Source organism: Hippoglossus stenolepis, chromosome 6 (genome assembly GCF_022539355.2).
Source record: "Hippoglossus stenolepis isolate QCI-W04-F060 chromosome 6, HSTE1.2, whole genome shotgun sequence".
In the NCBI taxonomy this organism is placed as follows: Eukaryota; Metazoa; Chordata; class Actinopteri; order Pleuronectiformes; family Pleuronectidae; genus Hippoglossus; species Hippoglossus stenolepis.
Window position 1 is genome coordinate 17,499,507 of NC_061488.1, and position 18,870 is coordinate 17,518,376.

Sequence of the window (18,870 nt, forward strand, 5' to 3'; positions counted from 1 at the left end):
TCTTTTTGATAGTTCAATATAATATACAAAATTTTAAAAAAGAAATCTGAGGGATGTGGCACTGAGGGCTGAGGGCTGAAAAAAGATTATTTGTTCTTGATAAATGAAACCATACAACTTAATGCATTGTCCATGAATATGTCCTCGGTGGAAGGTTTTGGTTTTGGTTGAGTTTTGTTTTATTGAAATGTATTTTGTCAACAGCAAGAAATCTGATGATGGCCTGCAGCAGAAAGTGAAATGAAATCCATAAGCAAAGGCCCTGATCTATCATGGAAATGCGAAACGTCCATGAGTGCTTATCCAGCATTTTCAATTTACCAGAACAGCTTTCACGAGTTTGACAATGGACATAAATGAATGATCTATCTCAACCCATTAATGCTCCTAAAACAACCGCAAACCAGAGTGATGGAGTCCCGGTTGTCCACCTGCAGTTTAACCTGCAGACCAGGAAGCTGTTTCAAGAGATTAACTAAGTGCTCGATTATGGAGTCAAGGCTTGTTCATGCTTTTATTCAGAGTCCATAAATTTAGATTTAAGAGTTGTGTGCATCGTGATTAGAAAATAAATCCAACCATAAGTCAGATACATTTTTGATAGTGTAGATAGCCATTTAAAATTAACATTTAGATCAACTGAAATGGGACAAAGACTCAACTCGTAAAAATCTTGAAAAGCTGGAATAATATTTCTGACCTGCAGTGAAGGAAGTTATTGACAGGTATGAACTGGTTGAAGGAACAAGGATCCAGACTGCGGCTGATCTCAACGTTGTCTCCGGCCAGCAGTCGCACCACCGCACGGTTCTCCTCCTCAAAAACATGCCACTGCAGAGACGAACCCAGCAACAGGAGGTGGTCGTCTGCAGAGAGCAGGAGAGACACAAACGATATGACACGAGGAATGACAGGGGGAACAGTGGAATAGAGGAATAAGAGAAAAGAGGAGGAACAAAGAAGCGAAAGGAAGATAGACTCACAGAATATGAATAAAGGATTGGGTCGCATGGCGAAGTCAGGCAGGTAAAACCACTTGATGACATTAGAAGTCAAAGGTTGAAGTGCAGTTCTCCAGGGGTAATCTGACAAGTACAATAGTAGAATATACAACAGAGTAGAAAACAAGAGCATGGAATGAGGATTTTATGCAGTGACATATTTAATGCTCTGTGAAATAATGTTGGAACAATTGGTCAATTAACTGATGAGTCAATCAACAGAAAACTTATCACAAATCAAGTCATTTATTGTTTCAAAATTAAGATAAAATAAGTATGATGGATATTTTATGTCATTTAATAGGTGATTATTAAAAGTAAGTTAAACGTTAAGAGATTAATTTGATAATGAAGGTAATTGCTAGTTGTAGCCCTGCAGTGATCTGAAGGTGTTCATCTGGAGCTTTCCTTCATGTGGGTGTGGACATCTGTGATGCTTTTGGATCTATTATGTCTATTATATATATATTTTCTTGCTTTGCAGTTCCTCATCAGTTTTTCAAAGCAAAACTGTACTTTTGATAGGAACTGGATATAAATAATAGTTTATATAGAAATCAAACCGAGATTAAATCTTTCATACCAGCACAGAAGGCGGGGGGGATGCCGATGCAGAGCACATACTGCAGCACCATTAGCCCTGCGGTAAAGCAGCAGTATTTAGGCCACACCTCCCCGATAGCCTTCCTGCGTCGCCTTGACAGGACTGCCAATAAGGCGCAAGAATGGAGCAGGGCGTAGAAATCCATCCTTTGACCGATCACATTGACCGCTACGATCAAACTGATCTAAGAAGATGTGCATGTGTGAGAAAGAAGTCAATGTCAGACATATTACACAGCTCAGAAACATGTGATCAGATTTGGACAAACATACAGACACACAGGCCTTAAAGTGTACCTCCAGTCCAAATTTGTAGTAGCAGAAGTTGATTAAGTACTTGATGCAGGGCAGGACACCGTTGTCCAGGTGCTGCCTCGTGATTCCCTGGAAGATGATGCTAAAGGGCGGGGTCTTCAGGTCGTTGTGGAGACGGAAGTAGAGCTGGTGGCGGTGGACAGTCGCCTCGAACACCAGCAGCCCAAGAACCATCAGATGGTTCTACAACACAAAACACTTTCTAGTAAAAAACTGAACTGGGAGATAATGTCCTAATGTCATGGTTAAAATGATCAGGAAAAATAATAATGGGATTATTAGGGTTAAAAAATGGTTTGTATGAATATAATGTTGCATGGGCCATGATGTCACAATTTAAACCTGGTTCAGTGTATTTCATGTCCTATAATAGAAATACAAAACCAGTTTTGTTTTCAAGCTTTTCCTTGAACCAAACTATAGTGTAAATTTCACCGTACCCTGAGACAGGGGAGAATCCTGCCCTCACACTTGCGCAGCGCTCCACACCAGTAGATGGGGTCTACAGGCTCGATGTAGAGAATAGATCTTCCAAGCAGCTCCACCATGTTCCCCCTCAGCCCGAATTCATCATCCAGGCTTGAGCTGTTGGACGGCACCAGGCCCTGAGAAACACAAGACAACTATGTGTAAGCAGGAAGGTGAGAGTCATTTTCAACAGTTGCATGTGACAAAAACTGAGGAAGCGTGATGCCCACAGCAAACAACAAAACACAAAATTCTTAGGGTTTTACTTATCCATCAAACACACAGTTATGCATACTCACAGCGGTGCAGTTGGAGGAGTAGTCCAAGGGTTTGATGACTTTGAGCTGGTAAAACATCTTACACACCACCATGACGCAGGCCCACACAGCAGAGATGCTGCTCGCTAAAGGTCGTAATCGTGGGAACGGGAGCGCAAACACCCACAGGACCAGGAAGACCGAGTTCATCAGAGAAACCTGAAAAAATGGAAAGCAAAAATGTTTTTTCCCCCAAAGAATTCAGGACTGATAATTGAATTCTACACACAAGTTTTAGTGTTTCTCTCCTTGAATATAAAACAATGTCTTTCATGTTGTTTTTACCTCCACTACATATATGAGAGTTTTTTCCTCTCTTCATTCAAGAGCATGGTGTTTCAGTCTGAAAACAAGACTTATTGATTTCACATTCAGTTCTTGTATGGCTTTCACTCAAAACCCCTCAGACAGCCTCTGCTTATGTTTTAGTTTTCCTGCCCTCCAGCCTCAGCTCTTCTCCTCGTGCTCACCCTGCCTCTGTGACGTGCTCACCCTGCCTCTGTGACGAGCACGTGGAGAAGAGCTGAAGCTGGAAAGCAACAAAATATCTAAGTGCAAGCGCACAGTTTGAGCACAAGCAGAGCAAATCTTGATGACAGCAGGGGCTATTTAAGTGCAAGCATTACAACTATTTCAAAATCTGAACTTGAAATCAATAAGTCCTTCCTTTCAAACTGAAAGACCAGATTCTTGAATAAAGATAGGAGAAAAAAAACATATATATACTTTTTCACACAAGCACACATCAAACATCCCACCTCCTGCAGTGACACCCAAATGATGCCCGTGGAAACGATTTTGAGGCTGTGGAGCTCCAGCAGTCTCCAGCTCAGCTCCTGGAGCCTGTGGAATCCAGACAGAGCCTGAAGGATCAGCAGGCAGGCACGATCCACGATCACAATCCACTTGTCGTCCTGGCTGCCGGGGTCACTTCCTGGGAGCAGGAGAGAAGTGAGGATCCATAGCGAGGGAAGGAGCAAAGCATCAGACATAATCTGAAAATTAAACACAACTCTGCTGCAGCTCTCCTACAGCTCAATGATTTACAGAAAGGAAATCTTCTATGATAAACTGATATAAACCTAACATAACTGTGAACAGTTGTTGTTTGTATCGTGTAATTTTCTTTTCTTTTTATGTAAATAGTTTGAACATTGATACACCGCTCCTTTTATGTTAGACACTGTCTTTTCTGATGAATGTTGTAAATAAGTTATTTTCCAAGTAATGCAATGTAAAGTTTTACCAAGTAATGCATGGTACCACAATATGAATTATATAGTCACATATTATTCTTGTTGTCAGTCAGAAAATGAGACTGAAGAGCCATTTTTGGTTCTGAGCTTTAGTTACCCTCTCCTGTCGTCTCCTCTTGCTCCTCAGCTCCTCTCTCAAACGACGCTTGCTGTCCGATGTCGTCCAGAGTCTCCTGACTTTTCCCATTTCCCATCTCCTCCTTCACAAGTCTGCAGGACAAGAGTGAACGTTTCAGTTTTCTAAAACACACATTTTTCTTTACTATTGTCATTTGAAGGAAACAAGCAACTAAATGCTTTTTAACAATAAAGGTTGTCCTAGCTAAAAATGTTCTCAAAATTTACATAGGTACTTATAAACTATAAATGTATTTCTTTTTTTTAAATACAATTTTATTTAATTGATTCAATTTTCCTACTTTGTCCTTATTATTCTAAGTTTTCTATTGTGATTATATATATATGTAAAACATGAGAGTAATAATGAGAATATGTAAATAGGTAAAGAATAATTTTTGGATGACAATAAAAAAGATTTTTAAATATAGATCTTCCAAGTAAGCATAATGAGTCATTAAACATTACATTACATTACATTTCATTTAGCTGACGCTTTTATCCAAAGCGACTTACAATAAGTGCATTCAACCATGAGGGTACAAACCCAGAACAACAAGAATCAAGAAAGTACAATTTCTTCAAAAAAGCCAAACTACAAAGTGCTATAAGTAAGTGCCATTTAAGTGCAACTAAATTGTTAGTTTAAACTTTTAGTCAAGGTATAGTCGGAAAACAACAGTTATTAAACAACATTAATCAATAGTCAAACAAGGCTCTTACCTTTTCTGGAGCTTTTCAATGTTTTCTTTAATGCTGGAAATTAGATTAAAGACAAATTTGTGAACTTTACAAAAAGTTAACTAAATATAATGTTACTGTGATGATAAATTGTGTAAGATAAAGTAAATTGTGATTAGTCTTTACAAGTCTCTGAAATGTGAGTGCAACAAAACATTTATGGAGAAATAAATGCATCACTTACATCTCAGATATCACATTTACTGAACCCCTGAGGTCTTCCTCGCTGTGTGAAGAGAAGGACACATGAAACAAACATATATATATATATAGTGCAGTATATTTACCAGTCAGCCAGAACTTATAAATACTGTAACCACAGTAAATTCTTGAAATATTCTAGAAAAAATACAACTTTCAACATGTTTTATCGAAGGAAACTTTACAATTAATTTCTCTTTTTAAAATACAAACGTATTTATTTTTCTATCATTCACATCTAGACATTTTGTTATATTGGCTCTTGAAAAGTCACCAGATGTAACTAAGTGACTGTTATTAAGAGTAGTAAATGGTAAATGATCTGTATTTATATAGAAGTTTTTCTAGTCTTGATGACAACTCAGGCACTACAAGCCACAGTACAAGTACACATTCACCCATTTACACACACATTCATACAGTTCATCTATGTGCAGCACTTTATCACATATCACTCACACACTGCCAGCACAGTTTTCAAGGGCAATTTGAGGATCAGCGGAATGAGGGGGACCGGGATCGAACCACCGACCTTCTGGTTAGTTGACGACCAGTCTTTGGTTAGTAGGTTAACAGTCATTTCTGGTGTTTTACTACTATTGACTCTCTCTAAAAAAGGTGATTTTATGTCAGGTGAAAGTATCTGTATTTGAATAGGATGCTCTTTGTCTCACCTGGAAGCCTGTCTCACAGGTACGTTGTCGAGGTCAGTGAGCGTCAGGAAGTCTGAATTGAAGTAATGCAGCTGGAGAATACAGGCCAATAGAAACGCAGCAGGAAGGAGAATACGCGCAAACAGCTCCACTGTGTCGTACCGTTCCAAACCCAGGTCTCGAAGACTAGAGAATCAAACAGGAAACACAATATAATTAAAATGGTCAAGACTGCTAAATAAATTTCGATATGAGCAAACACAAAACATTTACCCGTCCTCCGACATGCCCATGATCTGTCTAAACAGCGCCGACACACTTCTGAACTGGTACATGTAAATGGCTATCAGCACCAACATGGAGTAACCGACCACCACGGCCCAGAACGTCTTCAGGATCCGCCTCCACACGTCATATCGGATCTGAGGGGGAACGAAAGGGACAGAATTACAGTAGAGTCATTTTTTATCTTAATCAGAATGGAAGGTGCCAGGATTACTCATTAGTTAGACCTCCTGTGATGATACAGTTTAATCTGAATGTTGTGTGTCTCTGAAAATAAGCAGCTACATCATCATAAATAGCCGTTTCTCCCTTACTCCTCCCATCACACACTAAAGCATGTAAAACAGCTGTCTGCTGCAGATGTTGTCCAAACAGACAGACACTGCTCTCTTGTGTTACGTCGCCTCCACAGCCATTAGACCTTCCTGTAAGTGCCCACCGTTTCTTTAAGGTCAGCAGAAACATAAGACAGTGAAGAAAAAAAAGGAAAACAGCAAAAAACCATGGCTCAGTGTTTATGAGACATAATCAATATGGTTGTAACTGTAAAGCACCATTGATGAGGCACAGGCGGTGTTTGTGTGAGCACACACAGTTTAGCTACACAAGCTAGAAATGTTCTCAACATTTTAATTTACTAACAATAGCTAAACGATTCACGGATGATAATTTAGGAGTCAACATGTGTCAGATGAACCTGACTCCATAGTGACTGTGAAATAAAAAATCAACAATGTCTCAACTATATAAGCTGACTTCCTTTCCATTCACTGACCCCAGCAAGCGCAGCATAACATTTTAATCCATCATCTACTCTACCATGTGTACAGTAGGCTGCATAGTCTGAAAATAAATGCAAGTATAAATTAAGGTTTTCACACCCAGGAGAAACGTAATTACTGTACAAGATGCAAGATATCCGTTGAGTCACCGGCTATATTCGTCCTTAAGACTAAATGTTATTTTTCTCTTACCAGACACGTCTCTAAAATCACTAACCTGATAGAGGACAACACAGAAGAGGAAGAGGACAATGTAGAGGATCTTGTAGACGACCACCTAAAAAAGTAGAACATGGTAAAGAAAGATAAGGTCGATGTCGGTGCATCAAATATTATTTATATATAGTATAATATCTGCAGTTACTTTTTCTTTGCTAGACAGCCAAGAAATCTGATAAATCTATCCTGGACTTCTAGATTACAGAAAAAATCCTGAGTCTGCATATAGATAGCTTCAAAAACATAAATGTAGTGTGACTACATAGTATCCAAAGTAAATCAATGCTTAAAAGTAAATAAATATTGTTGATTGAATAAATATTCTAAACTAATTTGATCAGAAATACATTTTCTTCTCAATTAGATACATTTTCTCAATTAAAGGAAAACAAAACCAGCAAACCCAGCCCTGAACCCAATGACCCCCCTCTCATGCAGTTTACAATCATTTAAAAAATGAAATCCACCAGTTTCCTGACTTCAGATCGAAACCAAATTTCTGCTATGGGCTTTCTTCAATTGATAATTCCAGGGAGTTAAGTGGCAGAGCTGGGAGGGTCTGATTAGGAATATGTCATGAACATTGATCTCACCAGCACTTAGTTTTTAAGTGTGTCAAAATATACCTTTCCAGAGAAGCTGATGACAAAGAACATGGAGCAGCAGAAGAGTATCCAGTATTTCACCAGTGTCCCTTTAACTCCTGAGATCAGCATCACTATGAGAGCTGAGGGCGGATTTTCTTCCACTGACATGGAGAAAACAGAGAAAAGGAGGATGAGGAAGGAGAAGGGTAAGAAAAGATGGGAAAAAGTTGAAAGACAGAAGGAAAATAGATGACAAAAAGAGCAGGAAACAGAGCCAGTCGGACTATACACAGCCTGGCCTCATGTCAGGATGAATATGTCTTCCATTGCTCCAAACCACATATTTTTTTCTCTAACACATTAACCATAATCTTTGCAAAGAAAATCCCAAAAATAAATTACGTGACACGACTTTGACTTCATCTAGAGACTCGTCCTTTAAGCTCTGCTCCTCCTGTCTCTCCTTCAGCTGCTGACGAAACATCAACCAAAAGCTGAAGCTGTAGAAGACCTGCAGCAAACAAAGTTTATTGTAAGTAAAACATATGTAGTGTACATGTGCAGCGCTTTACTCTGCATGGTAAACATGGTTAGGTTCTGAACATAGGTCATAAATCCCACCTCCTCAATTTTAACAAATGGGACATGAGCCAAACTAAAAAGTACACATTAAACTATTCTTTCTCAAACATGGTCTCTGTCATTTAAGGTAGTTCTTATCATGTCATCATTTTCCGATTACCTTAAACCAAATAAGTTGAATAAGCAACAATCAAATTAAGACGTGGAGTATTCTGATTTAATTTGCATTGTGTAGACATGCACATTTTCTGACATCGACATAGTCAGACTATGCTCTCTAACTTGTAAACGGGAATATTAATGGGATATTCTATTAGCAACTCACATAAACATAATGTCTTATTCAGAATAAGGTCAATAGTCTGAATAATGGTGTTTTTAGTATTACCACCTGTGCTTTCTCACCTGTGATATGTTAAAATATGTTTCTTGAAAAAGGTACATCAGATTTTAACAGTACACTGCCAGTGCTAAACTAGTCTGAACCCCCTCCACAGTCTTGTTAAAGCAGATAAACTGAATTAAACTACTATAAGAATATTTTGTAATTTCTGTATTGTTTCTCATTGAACTTGTCACAGGTATTTTATGTTATAAAGATATATTTAATGTTAAAACGTTGGCAGCTGTATTCAATACACATGACTCTATGAACAAAGTAGGATTCTTAGCATTGACATTAACTTTGTCATTAGCGTGGCTAATGAACTTTTTTCATCCAAAACTAATTTTCATGTGAGTTTACTAGCCACTGACCTTTGCTCCCAGGTGGACACAGGGCGCAGGGTGGTAGCTGTTCAGGTCGAAGTCCACTATGACGGCCGGGGGCAGACCTGGGTAGAGCTCGGCCCGGCTCAGGCGCAGGCTGCTCAGGAAGCCCAGCACCAGCAGCACGGTGCCGTAGACGGCGAGGAATGGGGCTGACATCATGGCATAGCGCCGGCGATCTCGCATCATCCAGATGATACAGGACCACACCAGCAGGGCGAAGGTTAGCCAGTTGTTGTAGGTGATGCTCCAAACCTTAAGACACATATTTTAAATGCATTGATGCTAGTCTGGGTTTTTCCTCCATTGAATGGCACTAACATGTAACTGTATATGAAAAAAAACATATGAAACCGAAAAATTGTTAAGTTAACACTAACGTCTGCTGTGTTTTATTTTCAGATTTATTTGTTGACTCAATGTCTAATAGTTAGCTAAACTAAAATCACTTTGTTTTAAAATGTACTCAATTAGCTAGCAGCTAAACAGTGTGATAATGTCAATTTAGCCTGCTACGGTTAACTAAATATGTATTTTTAACCTATGCAACAATGATTAAAGCATTGTTAAAGGAGCTTTATAAATAAAACGTATTATTAGAATTATTAGAAATGCAATTCACTGTACTTCGACTGAGCTAACCTATGCTACACCTAATGCTAGCATAGTGTGCTAATGTTAAATTAGCCTGCGGTTAATATAGCCTAACCTGTTACCTAAGCAGTCTCTATATTTGTCAACTCTAATCAGTTAATTTAAGAAAAAAATATATAATTTTGTCATACACTGTATTTGGGTTGAGCTGACCCATGCTACAGATACACCAGAGCATATTTTCTAGTTCAGTCTTTCTTTTCTATGATGGTACAATAGTTGTTATAAGACTTGTCACACAAACTGAAAACCATCAATAATCAGTTGACTTTACCATCATGATGATCAGGGCACTGACATAACTGTGTTTTTGCACCAGCTGTCCAAAGACGACCAGACCACTTGGACCTGAGGGAGGAGCCAACGTCTCTGCCGGACTGTTCGTGTCCTCCTCAGTCTTCTCCTCCATATCTCCCTCGTTTTCTGCCCCTACCACCAGGTACAGACAAAGGAAAAGATCTCATGAAAGACTTCAGTAAACGGAGTAAATGGAATTACACCACAAAATTTAGTGGGCAAATCAAGTACAGTTCATTAATATCTGATGATTTGACAGAATCCTTCCCAGGGATTTAACATATGTGTTGGTGAGGTTTGAGGACACTGCACCGAGGTCTTTTATTCAGAGATGTTAGTGTGTTTACCATTAGATGCTGAGTCTTTGTCTTCATACTGTGGCGGAGGATGACAGTTTGCGTAACCGGCCGCTCCTAACAGAGATCCCAGTTCATTTCTATGGACATCTTGCCAGGAGCTGCTTGTCATTAAGATCATTGGCTGAAAAAACAAAGAGTGTATTATGCTGTAAGTTTAGGTCTAACAAGTTCATGATGCCAAAAACAGCGAGAGAGCCACTAGTACTTTTTAAATGAGTCCACACGCCTCCCGTTTTTTTGTTTATTACTGCTACATCTGAAAAACAACATTGGGCAATAAACCGGCTTACCTCATCAGGTAGATAGGTTTCATCATCTGTGCTGCTCAACAGCTGAAAAAATGAAATCTTTGGTTTGTTGTGTCTTCTGACATTTGCAGCAGTGAAACTGCATTAAAACTATGATGTGTCATTTGTTTTTTCAGCATGTATCTGATGCCATTGTTATCTGAGGCAAACTAACCATCACAGACTTAGAGAATCAATACTTTGTTCAGAGCCAAATACATTAACATTATTCCTGTGACCCAAAAATGTAACTAAGAAGCCAAACATCTGTGTTTGTAGATTACCTCCTGCTTATCTCCTGAGATGTAGATGACTCTGGAGAAGCTTGGAGGAATGTCTGGACTTTCCACTGGACTTTCCACTGGACTCTCAGGTTCCTCACCATCAACAGCATCCTGAGAAGCACAGTAGCTGTGAAGAGCCTGTCATGTGATTAACACCATCTGAATAATATGTGAAGTTAATGAAGACGAATTATAGCGATACAAAAATAGCACAAACACAAAAAGACATTTGTCATTAGAGGGAGCAGCAGTCACTATTGATAGTAGTGACTGTGTTTTTTGTAGAACTATTGATAGTGAGAGTTGTAGTAACCATAGTGGCTGCAGAATTTTACGTCACATTGGCAGTAGGACTTGTCAGCATTAAATAGTAAATGGTTTGTATTTATATAGCACTTTTCTAGTCTTGATGACCACTCAAAGCGCTTCACAGTACAGTTTTGCCATTGATACATTCATACAATGAATCTATGTGAAGCACTTTCCCTATCATACATCACTCATACACTACTGGCACAGCACAGCAGGGACAATTTGGCATTCAGTAACTTGCCAGAGGACACTTTGGCACGTGAAATGGGGTAGACTGGGTTTGAACTACCAACCCTCTGGTTAGTGGATGACCCACTCTGAGCCACAGCCCCCTATTACCAAGTAGAGTAATGGAAAGTAGCCTCTGGAGTTTTTAACTTATTCTATAACTGCCACCCACTATAGCCCGATCAGAGGTTGTTGGTAGCAGCGTGGAACCAGCAGGAGCTGTGGTTGTGCAGTAGTGATAGTACAATTTGCAGCAACACTCGTATTAATATGCACAAAAACCCCAAACCAAACTAACCTCTTCAGTTATATGGACCCATTTGTGCAGCACAGCCACCAGTGTGTAGTACAGCAGCAGCAGAACCAAAGGGTTGATGAAGTCAGGCCAGCTGATGTTTGGGTGCAGACCAAGAGAGTTACAGTCTGAGCTGTTGGTTCTGATTATACCTGTCATACCGAACAGTCTGGGGACAGGGGGAAGAGAGAGTTACGATAGAGTGAAGAGGTTGTTTGCAGTTCAATAAGGGATGTGCATGAGGCATAAAACACTTCAAAACACTTCTTCTTTTTTTCTCCTGGCAAAAGTACTTGCCTTTTCTGAGCTCTACATTGTATTTGAGGTAATTGAAGAAAAACAAACTGACTTAAAACTGACTCACTCTACCTCGCTGTGTCAGGGAACGGTACATCAATTCATCTACCTCTGCCACACTGACTGAATTGGACTAAATGAATCAGTTCTCAGCCCTGTAAACATTTATACTTTGCACCAAGATGATCGCATTACTTGCCTTGTATTTTAATTAAAATTTAGACTTTGTTTTTAAACTGCACCTTATATGTCTGTATTTCTTCTAACTACCCACCTACCTATCTATCTTTTTCCTTTTTCATTGAGTAGAAGATGTACCTTGCATTGAAATGTTTGTCCTTGCATTCAAATAACAAAAGCTTGTAACTTTTATTTGTTTTAAGGTTACATTAGACTAAATTAGACTCAACATTGCTAATATCATATATTTAATTCAAACGCCATATAATCTCCAATCTCTTCTGTACCTGGCAAAGACGTCTTCTGGTGGGACAATGTGCTGGGACAGGGGCAGCTGGTAGAGGTACAGAGCCAGCAGGTGTCCCCCGCTGAAGATGGCCATCATCACACACAGGGAGCTGAAGAGGAGCAGGCTGATGGAGCGGCTGAACACCCACCACCACACCAGTCCAAGAAATACCCCAAAATACAAACCTGAGGTGAGGGAAGGCAGCGTGATACCTGTACACACACACACACACACACACACACACACACACACACACACACACACACACACACACACCAACAACAACAACAAAGTGTGATAAGGCAAGAGATTTTTTTAAAAGCGAAATAGACAAAAATGTATGAGCATTGTAATTACGATTGTCATGTACCTGCCAACCCCAGCAGTAAGGTCACCACCACTTTCCCTGCTGTGTTCATGATTGCTGACAGCAGCAGTCTGAGTCCGGCTGCAAACACTTTCAGCTTCTGGACAAACTGGGGCGGACTCGCCTGAACCGGCACCGTGGTCTCATCTGAGCTGTCAAAGGAGGAGCCCTCTGAGTCACTGTCTCCATCAGACTCTGCTTCAGACGTCTCCACTTCCTGCCAGACGGGTGAAATTATCCAATTCATATCACTGTCAGGTTTTAGAATAATGTCATAGCAGTCGATGAGTGTGCCTGTGGTTACCTCAGGGTCAGACGGGGGTATTCCGTTTTCATGGAGACTGATTTGGGGAACGGGGCGCAGGAGTTTTTTACAGAGTCTCAGTACGAAAAGGGAAGAAACGAAGAGGACCACGTCTGGGGCCAGGAGACGTACAATGTTCCCTGGATCCACTGAGCTGAATCTGGAAACACACAACCATGACCATAGGTTTCTCGGTTCTCAGTTAATGCCACATACATGTAAGTATGAAGATCTGTTTCAAATGTGCACCCATACCTTACAATGCCCACGTGGTAGAGGAAATCGTCCAAGTGGCCGCTAACTGTTAAAGAAAACATGTTCATCAAAATACTTTTTAGTTCCTCAAAGATTTGAATTTATATGTGACAATAGTCACATTTTGCAGCTCTTTCATTGAACTTCTACAACATTGCTAGTTTTGAAGTCTGCTCACAGGACTGGTGACATTTTATTTGAACAAAAACTCTCTAACTCTAAGATGTGACACAATTTTTGCTTTTACCATGTGGAGGGATGTAGGTGAAGGGGATCTGCATGAAGCACTGCAGGGCCAGGAAGATCAGACTGGTATAGATGATAATCAGCAGAAACTGCCCTGTTTTACCTAAACAGAGCAGCAAACAGTGACAGAGGGCCAAGAGGAGACAAAAGTGAAAGTGAACAAATATATTTCAAAGTGAAGCTATTCAGTCCAATTGTGTATCTTGACAATGTACTGAGCTAAAAGCAGTTCATGGTATATTTATTTATTTCTGAATTGGAGTGGTTGTCACAGTTTCAGATTTCATTTTTTTTTTATTCATCTGGTGGTACAAACTCTAATTTATGTGTTAGACCAGACAGATCCTTTGGCAGTCATCTTTGAACGGGACAGTTGACGTCACATGGCAATCCACTTCTGTGTTTTGAGCAGTTTTCGAACCTGATACGAACCAAACCCGAACCCGAAACCCGTAGACACGAATCATATTTAATACCACATTTTTAATTGTACTCAACACTACACAGTGTTGACATTAGTAAAAAAAATGGACTTTGGAATCAAGTGAAATCAGATCCAGACCCGAGTCTCTTACCTCTTTTCTACCAAGGCAGTTCAAGGGCTGGTTTGGAGCCTGTGTTCTTGAGCAAAGGCAAATACTAAGTAGCATTTTCCTTCTGTGCTAAATTAATTAGATTTCATTAAAGATAAGAATAGGATCCTAAAATTACGATGACTTTTCAAAAAAAAATACTCCGATTTAAATCTCAGACTTCACCTCAATACTAGTAATAAAAAGAATGGAGATCCGAAAGCATTGATAGTCAGCTGAGCCAGCATATCTGCTATTGATGTTCAGGATTTTTTACTAAAAGCAATTTTTCACTTAAACCTCTCTGCTTCCCAATAAGAGACACACACACACACAAACACACGCACACACAGGATGTACACACACTCGACCACTTAGCCCAAAGACAGCGAGCCCATGTTTGGGAGATTTAGATAACTGGGGGATCTGTGAAGCTTTCAAAGACCAGCGATAAAGCAAACTGTTTTTAAATGGAGGGATGGGAGGAGAAAGAAATAAATAAAGCGATGACGCTGTCAAAATGCTGACATCACATCTTTTAATTCCTAGCTGTAATTACCAGGCTATGTATAATTGATTCGACTGCTCTGACCACATCCCCTTTACAAAGTACTTTGAGGGAGGGGTGAAGATACTTTAATTCATCAGAATGCAGTGATCAATATAGAGAAGGCACACACACACACACACACACGCACACACACGCATGAAGCAGATAAACACATACGCACACACTTTTTTTTATTTTACTCAATATATATTACATATATATATTATATATTGTGCTGTGTCGCCACTTTTTTCATCACATTAAACTTTAATCAGCAATTAAATGTAATTTTGTCATCAGTTTTTTCATTAGAAAGTAATAAAGGGAGAGTCAGATGACATAGAGTGAATGCATTTCGGTGTTTTGTATTATGTTGTGTTTATCTACAGGTAGTTTATATATGCAACCACATATGTAGACACATGAAAATGTTAGTGTGTAATAATAGAAAATAAGTGCAAAGATATAGCACAACAAACTACTGAGATAATTTTTGATTCATTTGATAATGCTTCTGCCCAATTATTATTATGTTTGAATTATTATGTTCACATTCGTTTTTCTGGACACAGATCAGTGCTAGAGGTACAGTACAATGCTATAAAATATATACAACTTTGATTTAACATGGATTTTTGCTTGAAATGTTTAATGTACATAATAGAAAATACTTAACAGCCTTAAAACGTTTGCTCTATACTACTGGTAATAATGAGGAAAATTACTGTGACAGAAACTGGGGGAAGAACATATAAATGACTTTCAAGCAAACCCAGCATTTTAGTGTAGGAGTTTGTTACAGTTTTTTTTTACTTGTAATTCTATAATCTGCAAAACCACACATTTTGGAAACTGGGTCAAATAAAAATGTTTCAAATCATACAAATGATATGTTTTGTCTTTGGAGCCACTCTCACCTTTCATGGTGACCAGGCTAGGATTTGGCATCAGCGGTAAGACGAGCAGGAACAGGAAATACACCACTGACAGACCATTGTAGCGGACCGAGGAGGCTGAGGTGCAGAAGAAAGATTACACATATTTTAAATCCACTGTCACATAATTTACTCCTTTTTTTTCTGAGAATAGACAAACAAAAAATGAAATAGAGAAAACAAGTCAATATCCTGTGTAGAGTGTAACCTGCCTCCTGCCTGATTTTGAATGTTTGTAAATTAATGCAGATCAACAAATTCTAAAATTATTTCATCACACTATATAGAAACCACAGAGTGCTGAGACTTAGCATTAAAACTGAAAACAAGGAAAATAGAAACCTAGGCCAGGTTGTCTTGAGCTGAAATGTAGATAGTTACATTAATCTCTGACGTTGTTATTTTGTGTTTTATTTTAATACCAGTCATCAGGTTAAACAAGTGGACATAAGAGAATCATTACTGATCAGGAAAATTGTAATTTAAGTGATTATTTTCCATGTAAATCTACCTTAAACTGCAGTTTTCCAGCTATATTACAAACAGCTTCTATATGTGTTTGCTCCAGAGCGTAATGAAATTTGACTGAAATTTTAATTCAGGAGATTTGTTTTAGTTTTTTGTAAGTGCACCCTAAAATTGAATGGAAAACAATTGATGTCCTCATGTCTACATTGCTTGATATTTCATATTTTCTCCATTAATCAGCCGATTTCTTGAAATATTTTGGAGGGAGAGGCGGGTTACACCCTGGACAAGCCATTCTATCACAGGGCCCGATACACAGACACACAACCATTCGTACTAGATTCACACCTACGGACAATTTAGTGTGTCCAATAAACTCAACCTGTGTGACCATAGGCCCAGAGAAAACCCAACTTAATTAGAATTTAAATTAAGTCTGTTTAAGTTTAAACAATTGTTTTTTGTAACAGAAGAGCAAAGGGACACATTTAACCATTCACTACAACATCATTACATTAACAGTAGTGATAATGTTGAGTATAATCATCTGCAGTCAGCATGATTTATCTCAGTCGGAACACACATGCTTCTCAATAACAACACTGAAGACCCAACTCAATGCACCCAACAGAAAGCTAAATCAGTCTATAAGACGGAATTGGTGTTAAGCCATAGGAGAATTGTGTGCAACAGTAAGGACACATGTATTACAATAACTCTGAGTCTTTGATACATCGCCTTCAATAACGGGAGGAAATATACCTTTATTATTAGAATAGAACTTTACCTCTTTGTAAAACACTTAATTGTTCTATACACAGAAAGTGCAATGCAAATTATTAGTTTAATAAGATTTTCCAGTTACAGCAGTTCTTAATGATTAGTTGTACTCAGATCTGATCTCATCTCGGGCACATTAAAACCTTAATCAGCTGCAGAAATACTGTTTGTATATTTAAACTAAGCTTAATATCATCCCTACTCTCTAGCTGATCTCTGGTGAGCGATGCACCAGAAATGTTATTCCTGTCAGCAAAACATGGATAAAATAATCACACTACAACTCACCAGTCAGCAGGAGCAGTGGCAGTAATAAGTTATAGAGCATCCCAACCACAAGGTCCCCTGCCATGTCTCCTCCTCTGTGTCAGAGACACCCACGCAGCCCCTTCAGATACTACTGTCCTCCAGATGTGTGCACAAATCTGGGAATGTCTCAGCAGTGTGGAGGGAAACTCCAACCTGCCCACACATGTCTCTGAAGAAGAACGTGTGCAGATGCAGTCAAAGCATCCTCCAATACAGCAGTGAAAACACAGTCAAACAACGGGATAGATGTGCTGGTCCAGTGACGATCAGCACCGTGATGAAAGAGAGAGGAGAGGGAGCTGAAGATCTTAACTTAAAACCGAGAGGATGACTCCCTCTGCTCTTTGCTTGTGTCTCCGTCACACCCTCCTTTCCCTCCCTCACCTCTCACTCTCGCTCTCTCTCTTTGTCTCTCTCCCAGACATAATGGGTTGTAACCCATCAACTGTGTTACTATGCTCATATTGAGGCTAATCTCACTCAGGAGAATATCCGCAATCATTACATGACTGAAAAACATGCCTCCACTAAAACATAAAAGCCTGACTAACAAACAGCAACAACTGAGAGAAAAACTGCCACATAATATTGTGCAAAATATCATCATTGCCTCTCCTGTCATTGTGCTGAAAAGTTTTTTTTCATGTGCTTGCAGGACCTTTTCACACATTGTGTTGAAACCACAGTCTTTGTTTGTCTGAAACCCCGACAGATACTCGCGCAGGATTGTGTTTGTATCCTCACAGCCACATCAGGCTGGTTCATCACATTTGCACTGTGGGGTGAAGGGAAGTGTATCTAATATTCATGGCTTTGAGGCCATTAAGAGCTGGTGTGACTACAGTGGAATGGGCAATGCAAGGACTGAGATGAGCAAATACATCAAGTTTATTGCAAGATATGAGGAAAAAATTGAATGTGATATATTTGTGTGTCAACTGACATTGTTGGAAAAACATCAACCAACAACACAAATCTGCTAATATAGCAGCTGTGTCTGTTTAAGACTGTTAGTGAGGGGAAGTGGTTAATTGCTGTTTCATTACCAGTGACAGACGTTTGAGCAAGAGTGTAATAAGTTAATTAACAGCTGTTTCAAACAGGGAATGTAAACATTGTAAAGTGTATTCACTTTTTAAATGAAGAGATTATCATTGTTTCTTTGTTTTGTGTGATTTACAGAATCTGGGGCAACAGGGCCAAAAAAAGAAACCACAGGAAACACTTGTCTACATCATTAAAATGAAATAAGTTAACAAATAGTGTGTCCTAGTGTGTATTGCCAGTAGTGTCCTGAGATCTCCACATTCTTCATTGACTTTTTGATAGAGAGCTGAGCAGGATCATTAACAGTCGAGGATAAAGGAAACAGGTGCCACATATAATCAGTGCAGTTCAGTTTTTCAGGTGCAGATTCTTTGGCTTTAATGTGAATTACTTTGTAAAGTTGATCTTCAGGAGCTGTACCTGTGTACAGTACAGAGGCAACTGGACTTGTTTGTGTTTGTTGAAGACATTTCCCCTCTCATGCACAGGGCTTCCTCATTTCTATCTAAATAGTTTGAGGTTTCAGGTATTTGACCTCTGGGTCTTCAGCTGTGTTTAGAGTCATTATGTAAAACATACGAAGTGAATCGTTTTTTAATTCAATGTGTTAGTCTGTCCTGCAGCGTCTGTATATCACGAATAACTGTTGTGTTGAAAATA

The 18,870-nt window shown here is 39.2% G+C and overlaps 1 protein-coding gene across 1 annotated transcript in view; it reads right to left on the reverse strand.

The window, feature by feature from the left end:
* Positions 1 to 17,206, reverse strand: part of si:dkey-11f4.7 (piezo-type mechanosensitive ion channel component 2) — a 33,959-nt gene extending 16,753 nt beyond the window's left edge. The window contains exons 1-28 of the mRNA XM_035158607.2: positions 17,143 to 17,206; positions 15,589 to 15,684; positions 13,551 to 13,652; positions 13,304 to 13,349; positions 13,049 to 13,208; positions 12,748 to 12,961; positions 12,376 to 12,589; positions 11,615 to 11,780; positions 10,777 to 10,887; positions 10,496 to 10,537; positions 10,194 to 10,326; positions 9,824 to 9,978; positions 8,884 to 9,150; positions 7,948 to 8,056; positions 7,585 to 7,706; positions 6,957 to 7,016; positions 5,946 to 6,094; positions 5,694 to 5,858; positions 5,003 to 5,044; positions 4,801 to 4,833; positions 4,058 to 4,170; positions 3,463 to 3,638; positions 2,687 to 2,863; positions 2,360 to 2,524; positions 1,902 to 2,102; positions 1,585 to 1,789; positions 984 to 1,085; positions 701 to 866 (exon numbers count right to left, since the gene is read on the reverse strand). Coding sequence (XP_035014498.2) covers positions 701 to 866; positions 984 to 1,085; positions 1,585 to 1,789; positions 1,902 to 2,102; positions 2,360 to 2,524; positions 2,687 to 2,863; positions 3,463 to 3,638; positions 4,058 to 4,170; positions 4,801 to 4,833; positions 5,003 to 5,044; positions 5,694 to 5,858; positions 5,946 to 6,094; positions 6,957 to 7,016; positions 7,585 to 7,706; positions 7,948 to 8,056; positions 8,884 to 9,150; positions 9,824 to 9,978; positions 10,194 to 10,326; positions 10,496 to 10,537; positions 10,777 to 10,887; positions 11,615 to 11,780; positions 12,376 to 12,589; positions 12,748 to 12,961; positions 13,049 to 13,208; positions 13,304 to 13,349; positions 13,551 to 13,652; positions 15,589 to 15,684; positions 17,143 to 17,206 — 3,755 coding nt within the window. The remainder of the gene's footprint in view (positions 1 to 700; positions 867 to 983; positions 1,086 to 1,584; positions 1,790 to 1,901; positions 2,103 to 2,359; positions 2,525 to 2,686; positions 2,864 to 3,462; positions 3,639 to 4,057; positions 4,171 to 4,800; positions 4,834 to 5,002; positions 5,045 to 5,693; positions 5,859 to 5,945; positions 6,095 to 6,956; positions 7,017 to 7,584; positions 7,707 to 7,947; positions 8,057 to 8,883; positions 9,151 to 9,823; positions 9,979 to 10,193; positions 10,327 to 10,495; positions 10,538 to 10,776; positions 10,888 to 11,614; positions 11,781 to 12,375; positions 12,590 to 12,747; positions 12,962 to 13,048; positions 13,209 to 13,303; positions 13,350 to 13,550; positions 13,653 to 15,588; positions 15,685 to 17,142) is intronic.
* Positions 17,207 to 18,870: the final 1,664 nt, after the last annotated feature.